This window comes from Athene noctua, chromosome 21 (genome assembly GCF_965140245.1).
Source record: "Athene noctua chromosome 21, bAthNoc1.hap1.1, whole genome shotgun sequence".
NCBI lineage: Eukaryota > Metazoa > Chordata > Aves > Strigiformes > Strigidae > Athene > Athene noctua.
This window is the reverse complement of record NC_134057.1, coordinates 937774-947774: the sequence shown is the minus strand read 5'-3', so window position 1 is coordinate 947774 and position 10001 is coordinate 937774. Positions and strand designations below refer to the sequence as shown.

Here is a 10001-nt window from a genome sequence, read left to right as displayed (position 1 = left end):
GGTGGCTACTTCCTGACCATGAACTGGATTCCTGGTAGCAGAAAGAAGGCTGGAAGCAGAGGGCACACATTGCCCTGAAGAGAGGCTTGGCAGGTCCCTTTCTCCTAAGCAGAGAAGGCAAAGTGAGTATCATCTAAGCAAAATGAGGATTATCTTTTTAGAGAGTGATGTGACTGGAGTCTGTACTGCAAGGAGCGGGGGACAGGAAGAGATGTGGGTCCTCCGGGGAGGCAAATATGTTTTTCTCTGGGCACTGGTGGGGAGGAAACAGCCTTGAGCTGGACCTGGGACACAGGAGCTCCACACTGTTTTGCTGAGTCTGAGATGAGGCAGCATGACCCAGTGAGCCCCAGCACCTGGAGAAGGAGGGCCATAGTGGCTCCTTTCTCAGAACAAACCCTCTGCCCTGGATCAAGGTTTCCTGACAGCTCAGGGCTGGAGGTGGCAAAAATATTTCAAACTGGAGGAGAAAAAGCACCAGCAGAGAGAAGGACGTGGAGGGGAAGCTACTTTGTCCCCTGCAGAAGACTTTCCATTTGTGATATGAAAGTATCACACACCCATGGTTTGGAGGTGAAGGCAGCTCCTTTTCCATTCCCAGGTACTCTCATCAAACAATCTTTTTTTTTTTTCTGTCATTTCGAGGACCCAGGTTACTTGTGTTGCTCCAGCATGGCTTGGCTTTAGATGGTAGCAATTTGGTTTCCTGTTTCCCCAACAGCAGCCTGGGCTTCACCCTGATAAACATGAGATATGACATCTGTATCAGAAACAACTGGGGCAACAGCTGGCTTCATCAGCACCTGAACTGTTCTGTCAACAAAGAGGAGTTTTGGGATTTCAGGTGAGGAGGCCACCAAGGACACAGCTGGGATGCTGGGCTGCCAACACCAATTGCCTGGTGTGCTTGGGAGGTTGGAACATGAACACCTCCTCCAGCTTTTCCCCTTGCTCCGCAGCTTCCATGAGATGGCCATGTATGACCTCCCTGCCATGGTGGACTTCATCCTAAGGCAAACCAGGCAGGAGAAACTGTTCTACATTGGCCACGCTCAGGGCAACTCAGTGGGTGAGTGAGAAGGAGGAGCAGGGTACCAGGATGCCATGAGAGAGGGGCATCAGTATCCATCCCAAACTGGAGACTGCTGGGCACGGGGCTGTGTTGGCCCATAGGGCCGCTTTCCCCAGCTGCCTTCTTGGTCCTTCAGCGTGGGAGAGGTTTGCCATATCTTCCTCAGCCATTCTGGGCTGTGATGACATCCAGAGAGCTGCACCTTCATTTTATTCATACCCTGTGTCTCAAACAGGGGATCTGGGATGCCAGGAAGAAATTCATGTGCTTGGGTTCACATGGCAGTTACTTGTAAGTCCTCTGAGGTCTCCTGTGGTTTTTTTTTTTTTTCCGGTTTCATAGCATTTTCAAGCATGCTGCAGCTGGCTGAGAAAATCAAATGGTTCTTTGTAGTAGGTCCTGCCTACAGTTTATGTATGGGTAAAGGTCCAGTATTAAGTCTTTTCTATCTTCCTGATGCAGTAAGTAAGGTAAGTGGTGTGTTCTCGTTTTCTCATCCTAATTAGTTATGCAGTTAATAATTGCTAGCCAAAATCAGGAAGTGGAGTTATTTGTGCCACCGTGGCAAACTTCCCCCTGAGCTCCCAGTGCACTGCTGGGTTGGTGCTGCTGGGTTGACGGGGTTGATGGTCTGCCACATCGCTCTATTTACCGTGTGGATAGACATGGCAGCAGGATTGGTGAACTGTCCCCTCTCCCCATGTTTCCTTGGTGACCACACAGGTCCCTGCCATCAGCCTCATCTTCCAACCCTTGCATGGGCTTGCTCCACTGGATGACACCTCTGCCTGTTGTAAACAACCCACCCTCAGAAGGGACTCCCTGAACACCAAAACCCCAGTCTTGAGGGATGGACAATCCATGCTGATTCCCTGGTGCAACCCTCACCCTGCCAAGCCAACCCTCAGCTCTGTAGACACCTACGTACCATCCCCAGTAATGGCTTAAGGAAGTGGTCATGGAATAAACTGAGATCACTGCTGCAAGAGCACATTGCAGTCCACTGCCAACCACAAAGTGAACCAAGAGTAATGGAGAAAGCCAGTATTTTCAGCTGAATTTCTCCAACATCCATATGCTTCTTCCTCCAAGATGAAGACATTTCAGCATGAACAGTTAGGGACAGAGAAAACCGGTAAGACTCTAATTTGGATGTACCGATGGTGAGAGTTTGTTTCTGGCCGTCAGTGGCTAATGAAGGGTGAAACCAGGAGGACAGTCCTAGACTGACAGAATTGACACCAGGTTCACATGAATAAATCCTCATTGGATCGTCCCTTCCTTCAGAAAGTGAGATCATTAATTTAATTAAAGCATATTCTGAATGGTCATAGTGGGTATCTTGAAATTAAAAAAATGGATGCACCTTTCATTTTTTGCTGATTACAAAGAGTTCAACCATGGTTCATCACCACCTCATGGTCATGTTGTCCCAGGGATATCTGAAAAGCTGGGCAGAGGTAGCAGCTCTCAGAAGACCTAACAGGCTAATTTTCCAAACAATGCCCAAGAGACTAGACTTTGAGCACCCTCCAGACCAGTGCTTGCTCCCCTGCATCACCAACCTTATTGGCCATGAGCACTTCCCTGACTGGAACCACTGGGATCACATCTGAAGCCTGGGCCCCAGAGTCACTGTAGGGGAGGAGGTAGAGAAATTGGGAGCAAAGCTGAGCCCAGGGAAAAAGGGAGTGGTGGGGGAAAAATTATTTTGATATCATTTCCTAAATGTGATGTGATAATGGTTCTCACTGTCTTACTCTGTCTGTTAAGTGGTGGTGTTGTTAGTGTTTGAAACAAATAACGTTCTTTTTCTTCCCCTAACCAGTCTATCTTTTTCTTTTGCCCATGACCATAATGGGTGATTCATCCCTCTCTGTTCTTATCTCCATTCCTGAGCCTTTTGCTTTATTTTCCCCTTCCTGTCCCTGAGAGGGAAAGGGTGAGCGAGCGGCTGCATGGTGTTCCTGTGCCCTCTGGCTTAAACCACTAAAACACCCCTCAGCACATCTACAGGCAGATGATTACTCTGGTTGCTCCAATGGATCCGAATCCATGAGCAGTCCACGTACTGCCCTGGGATGGAGGAGCCATCCATTCCCATAGTCTGTGCATGACTGGCTTTTGTACCAGGATTGTCACCCTGCTCTCTCATCCCTAGAAACATCTTCTGTCACCCTATTTCACACAGATTTAGTGAGCTAACACAGTCCTGTGATTTCTCTCTGCCTTCTGTGACTACAGAGTGCCCTGGTGGTTTACCCTCCAAGCTTCTTCCTGGTATGCAGTACTATTTCTTTCCCTTGTTTTTGGAATTATTTAAGTAATAAATTCCCATGCTGAAACCCAGTCTGACTCTTGTCTTGGTGGGCATCACTGAGGTTGTGTTGCAGGGCAACTGTGCAGGACTTAGGGGATCCCAGCTCTGGGTATGACGAGCCCCTCCCCATGCACCCCTCTCACACCCAGCCCTCTGGGACTTTGCAGGGGGCAGGCAGGGATCTTCCAACACTCACTGTGCCAACACATGCAGCTTTGCTCTTCCCTCCCTGGCCACAACCACATCCTGGCAGTGGTGTGGTCATGCATGATGACACTGCAGAGCACCCTGTCCAGGGCCAGTCACTCCTTGGCTGGTTGTGGCCACACGCAGTTTGGGTCCCCTCCCAGTGAATCCACCCAACACTGTTGGCAGTGGAGGAAGGAGGGGGACGAAAGGGTGGGCAGAGTATGGTGCTCAGAAGACACTTTTACTTTCACAGGAGCAGCCCATGAAAGCAGCATGCCTTAAGACACATGAGCAGCTCAACTCATAGATCCTGCCAGTTTGAAGATTCATCCTGTACCTTTGCTTTTGAGCCTGGTTAATCAGATGGAGACCGGTCATACCATATGGGAAGGTACCTGGGGGAGTCACTTCTTCCCTGGGTAATACCTCCAATTGGGAGTATATCTCCATCTTTTCACACCATCGTCAGCTTGGCTCCTGTGGCCTTAATGCAGGAAGCTCAAGCACAGGCTGTGAACATCAGCCCTCACTCTGACCCCACAGTGTGCCCTGCTCCTGAGGCTGAAGCATCACGAGGAGATGGGACAGTGGAACAAGAGGGAAGGAGGAGGCTGGCAACACCCCTCCCATCCATCTCCCATAAAACCTGGTGCCCCTGTGCTGCTTGCTAAGTCAGCAAAGCCACTTTGTCCCCATGCTTAGATGGGACAGGGGTCACTTAGGACACTTCTGGGCTGTTTACTTACAGCACAAGTAAAGATCACGTCCTCACATCTCCTGTCCCAACTCTGCATGGGCACTCAGTGTGCAGAGTTGGGAGGATGGGCAGGCAGTTTGGGAATGTCTCACCAAAATCATCAGTGCTTTGGTGGGGGTGATCCCCTGCCTTGAGCCCTATGAAATTCTCTTTTCAACCCCTGCATTTTGTTGACAGTGTTCTTCACATGCATCTTAAACTTAGATAGACTTCACAGGTGAGTATCACACATCTCTTGGAGGTATGGATGGATGGATAGATAGATAGATAGATACAATAGATGAGTGGATGGATGGATGGATGGATGGATGGATGGATGGATGGATGGATGGATGGACGGACAGAGAGAATAGATAGGTAGATAGATATTCTTCAAACATATATGCTAAGAACAGAGTATTATTCTTAGATAACAGTGGGCCATGTTAAATTCAACTTCCTAGAAAACAGAGCTAGGATTTTGCCATAAAGCTTACCCCAGGAGGTGATACGGGTGGGTTATCTACCAGGAAAGATCTAGCCTAACACCAAGACACAGATGTTTCTCTTTCACCACCTCTTGGGTGTGTGGTGTGCATCAGCATCTCTGGATTCATTCTACTGGCAGGAATGTTTCTCTCCTGCAGTCAGAGCTCACCCCCTCCAACCTTTCCAGAAACACAGACAATGTCACTTTCCACTCTTCCTTCATCTGAACCTGCAACCCAAAGCACACACTCAATTTCTGGAGTAAAATTTTGTGCTTGCAATGCCCCGAGCCAGCAAAATCTAGAAAACAAAATAAACAGGGTGTCCTGCACATCTCACCCTGGCAGTCGGGTGCAAACACAACCCCAGTGATGCCCACCAAGCAAAGGGTTGGAGTTTGGCTGTGATACAAGGGTTTATTGCAATCTCTAGTCACAGAGGGCAGGCAGAAATTACACCATTACATTTAAGGCATTAAATCAGTGTGGAATAGGGTGATAGGAAGCATTTTTAGGAAGTGAAGAGCAGAGTGGCAGCCCTCACACAAAACACATGCCCCATGGCACATGGGAAGGGGTGGCTCCTCCGTCCCAGGGCAGCATGTGGACCATTCATGGATTTTGCTTCATTAGAGCAACAATCTGCCTGTACATGCGCTGGGGAGCATCCAAACCCCAGTGGTGGTCGAAGTGGTTCCAGTCAGGGAAGTGCTCATGACGGATGATGTTGGTGATGCGGGGGAGTAAGCGCTGGGTCTCCAGAGGGGGATTCACCCAATCCTGCCCACCGCTCCACAGGGCCGTTGGCACCGTCATGTCTTCTATCCTGTAAAAGGGAGGGGTAGCCTGGGAGGGGAGAAATGCTCCAGTTATTTACGAGCTCTGACACTAATAGCGCTAATGGATGGGGTCTGCTTCTCCTGGCATCCCATGCAGACCATGCTGGCCACTGGAGGAGGCTACTCCCATCCTGGTCCTAGCCAATCTCATCCTCTGCTCTCCTTCTACAAATGCCCACTTACCTGGTGGTACTTCTCCTGGTTCTTCTCCCCATAGTCAAACTGCTTGAACTCCCCGGTTTTGGCGGTCTGAAAGGCAGAGGCAAAGGGTTAACCCCATACAGATAACGTCCTGGATCACCCTCATCAAAAGCAAAGGGCAGCAGCAGGGTCCAGGTGAGGACACTTGTGTCAGGGCTGGCTCTTGCTGGTGCCCATCCCGTTGGCCAGAGCAAAGAGGGAGTCCAAAAAACACCAACATGGTGTTCTTACCCAGGACGGAGGTGGGTACCTGGGTGGCTCTGCCTTGGCCAGTCAGAAACTAACAGCTAACTAACAGCTGTGGCTTTTCAGACACCATGGTAGCTTCTATTGTCTTCGCCTGATTCTGCCTCCTTACCTGTGTCAGGATGATGAAGCAGCATTGTAAAATATCATATTCACCGATTAAAAGAAAAAGCATTGGTTACAGTCATTATAAATTCAGAATTTCTACCTGTCCCCAATGGAGAAGAGTTTTTACTGATGTATAGTCTGGAAAATGAGCTAGGTATACATCCAGTCGGCTCTATGAGAAAAAGAAAGCATTTTCTAAGTCAGTTGGGAACGATGAAAATCTTTATAGGAAAAAAAATAAAAATCATTCTGTCTTATAACTGCAATATAAACTTTATATTCTCCAGCAGCTTTATTCTGTTCAGAGCTAGGAGTAGCTTTTAAAGGTAAGCTAGTTAACCACTGCTTTAAAATGGAAATACAACTGGACCAGTTAATTTTTGGGTCCTTTTTTTTTCTGTAAACTTGTTGCAGATGAGGCAGGAGTTACCTTTCCTTTGCAGACAAGACCACAAGTGACCCTTTACTAATGAAACTTCCATTATTTTTAACACCCTAACACCACTGAAAGAACTCTCCAAATAACAGCTGCCTTGAACAGTGCTTTTCACACCTTCTTTTGGTTTTTTATACTCAGTTTTGTATCTCATTATCTATGTCCAGGTGTCTAGAAAAACTGGAGATGGCTGTGACCTAGAGAGGCTGATGAACCCACCACATTCAAGTTCTTGTTGTACCCGCCAATAATGAAGATCTCATTTTCACAGATTTCAGCTGTTAGTAGGTTGCTGCATGCTTTTGCAAGGATGGCTCTCTCCTTCCTCCCCACCAAAGTCAGCTGTTTTGTTCCAAATATTGCCTGAAAGAGCACAAAGAAACAGGTCACCAAGGGACCTGCAACACATGTCCACTCTCCACAAGAACCTCTTGCTTCCAAACAGCGTTGATAGGCTTTTGACATATTTGGGCTAGCCAACTTCTTGAAGAGGTTGACCTACGGTCACACCCAACTCCCAGAGCAACATGAAAACATCCTTTCCATGCCATGCTGTCATCATGCCATCCTCGTACATCATGTGTAAGGTACCAGTTTCTAAAGCTCAGCCCATGATTCCCAGACTCATACCACTCATCTGCCACCTTTGTTAACAGGTTTTCCTCAGGGGGAGAATGCCAGCTCCCCTTCCAGCCCTTCTCCAGCTGCTGGAGCCAAGGGTGGAAGGGAGATGGTGTGGGTCTGCTCTGAGCACCTTTCAGGCTACAGGACTGAGGGTGATGAAGTCAATAAGCAAAAAAATAAACAGGAATGATAGAGAGGTATGGATATTTTAAACAGTGAAATCTGGTTGTGCTCAACTGGGTGGAGAGGGACATCCCTGCTGTTTGGGGTTTGGGGATTGTTCATCTCCCCATACTGTCTTCAACACCTGCCACAGGCATGGGCTCAGGGCACGGTGGCGACGCAGGGGACACGAGTTGTAGAAAGCTTCTGGGTTTCAGTAGTAATAACACACAAGCACCTCGCGTACCTTCAGCACCACATCTGGTAAAAATGCTATCTTTAGCACAGGGCCTTTGACGTGATGAAAGGTGTAGAGAGGAGCCAGTGCAAAGAAGAGTTTGATTTTCTTAGCCAGGTGTGGCATGCTTGAAAATGCTATAAAACCTAAAAAGCAGTGAGAGATCACAATGATAACCCCAACAGCAACAATGCTCATCCCAGAACTCCTGTTTGAGACACAGGGTCTGAACAAAATGAAGTGCTCCTGGACGTGAGCACAGCCCAGGCTGGGCAACACATGGCAAACCTCTCCCACGCTGAAGGACCAAGAAGGCAGCTGGGGAAGGTGGCCCCATGGGCCAACACAGCCCCGTGCCCAGCAGTCTCCAGTTTGGGATGGATACTGATGCCCCTCTCTCGTGGCATCCTGTCACCCCGCTCCTGCCCATTGCCTGCTCCTCCTCCTCACTCACCCACTGAGTTGCCCTGAGCGTGGCCAATGTAGAACAGTTTCTCCTGCCTGGTTTGCCTTAGGATGAAGTCCACCATGGCAGGGAGGTCATACATGGCCATCTCATGGAAGCTGCGGAGCAAGGGGAAAAGCTGGAGGAGGTGTTCATGTTCCAACCTCCCAAGCACACCAGGCGATTGGTGTTGGCAGCCCAGCATCCCAGCTGTGTCCTTGGTGGCCTCCTCACCTGAAATCCCAAAACTCCTCTTGGTCGACAGAAAGGTTCAGGTGCCGGCGAGACCAGCTGTTGCCCCGGTTGTTTCCAATCCAGACATCATACCCCTCGTCTGCAAGGATGAAGCCCAGGCTGTTGCTGGGGAGGTTGTCCACCCAGTCACCACCGTCTAAACTGAACCCATGCACTATCAACACGGGTAACCTGGATCCTGAAAGAGGAGAAATTGGGTACTTCACACAAGAAAAATCCTTCCCATATAGAAATAAAATGGCCCCGTGCATCTGAGTATTATTTTCTGCAGGTTGCACATTAAATATTCCCTTCTCCCATTATTTCCTTGCCTCTGCTGGTTGCTTTCTTTATTTGAAGGACTTTTACCACCCCTGGCCCTGAACTATCAGGAAATCTTGGACCAGGGTAAGGGGTTTGCTCCAGGGAAGGAGCCACTGGGTTTAACTGGGTCACACTGCTCCATCCCAGACACAACAAAACACAATGCTGAGCTCCTGCATCCCCAGGGACAGCTCAAGGCAGCTGGGTTAAAGCTTCTCATCCCTCTTCCAGCTGCCAAAAGTCTGTCTGAAGGCATGGGTGTTTGGACTGGCTTCCCCTTGCACACTGCCTCATCTCTGAGCAGGGTCACGGCTGCTTCATCCTTAGTGAAACTGAGCCCACCTGAGTGACCAGTGTCCCCCTTGCTGTGGGGAATGCGGTTGAGGGTGAGGAAGTAACCATCCTCCGTCAGCACATTGTACTCCTCGCTGGGATATCCGTGGAAACAGATCTTCTGACTCTGCAGGGACAACAGTCCAAAGGGAGAGAGTGACCCACTGGTGTCCATCACCCCACACCTGACCCAATGACACCCACTGCCACCACCCACCCTCTCTGGTGTCACCTCCATCTGCACACAAGAGACCTGAAGGTCCATCTACATTAGAGGAAGACCATGGAGAGGCCAACCTCAAGCTGAGGGCATGAAGTGAGTGAAACCCACGCAACTAAAGGAAACTCTTGGTGTCTCAAATGCCCTGGCTGACCCCAGGTGCAGATGCCAGGGTAATGGATGGGGTAAACCCAGCTGATCCCTCAGGCAGGATTTGGGCACACCATCTGGGGAAGCCCAGGTCCCATGGGGGGTGGGTTTGACCCCCTGACACTTACGATGTTCATGAACTGCTCAGGGTTTTGGTGGCTCACTTCGGTGGATGGGATGGCATCGCCCAGCCCCTGGGCCAAGCACAGGGCCACCAGCAGCAGCCACATCTCACCTCTCTGCAGCACCTGGGGGATAACGGGGTTGGTGTGAGCAGGATGGTGGGTGTGCTGGAGGCATGAGCAAATGCTGTGAAGCTCCAGCACCACTGGCAGCACCACCAATGCCTGATGCTGCAACATGCTTTGGGTGTTTTAAGCCCAAACCACACCAGCTGCGGCATCATACAGGACCCTCTGCCTGGCAATGGGCACTCAGCAACATCCTGCAGCTCTGGCTGAAGCATTGAGCAAGAGCACCTGGTGACACATGGGTGGCTAGGGCTGGAGGTCCCAAGGGGATGCAGGGGAGGAAATGGAAAAAGGCCACATCTGGGCTGGGGGGCTCTGAGCTGGACACAGCTGGAGTTGCAGGGTTTCAAGGAAAGCCACATCTGTCTTGCCCTTTTGCCCTTCC

At 49.8% G+C, this 10001-nt stretch overlaps 1 protein-coding gene across 1 annotated transcript; it reads right to left on the bottom strand.

Moving 5' to 3' along the window:
• Positions 1-5417: 5417 nt before the first annotated feature.
• Positions 5418-9595, bottom strand: LOC141968921 (lipase member M-like). Its single transcript, XM_074924180.1, has 9 exons — positions 9494-9595; positions 9005-9122; positions 8339-8537; positions 8114-8223; positions 7669-7805; positions 6855-6998; positions 6300-6371; positions 5828-5893; positions 5418-5651 (listed from the first exon to the last, which is right to left on the bottom strand). The coding sequence occupies exons 1-9, from the start codon at positions 9593-9595 to the stop codon at positions 5418-5420; spliced, it is 1182 nt and encodes a 393-aa protein (XP_074780281.1).
• Positions 9596-10001: the final 406 nt, after the last annotated feature.

Bases quoted from the DNA above. Each gene is read 5' to 3' on its own strand.
- LOC141968921 (XM_074924180.1), bottom strand. From the start codon at position 9,595: ATGTGGCTGCTGCTGGTGGCCCTGTGCTTGGCCCAGGGGCTGGGCGAT. The intron at 8,538-9,004 runs GTGGGCTCAGTT...CTCCTCTTTCAG, and splicing joins GGGGGACACTGGTCACTCAG to GATCCAGGTTACCCGTGTTG. The intron at 5,652-5,827 runs GTAAGTGGGCAT...CTCCCCTCCCAG, and splicing joins ACCAGGAGAAGTACCACCAG to GCTACCCCTCCCTTTTACAG.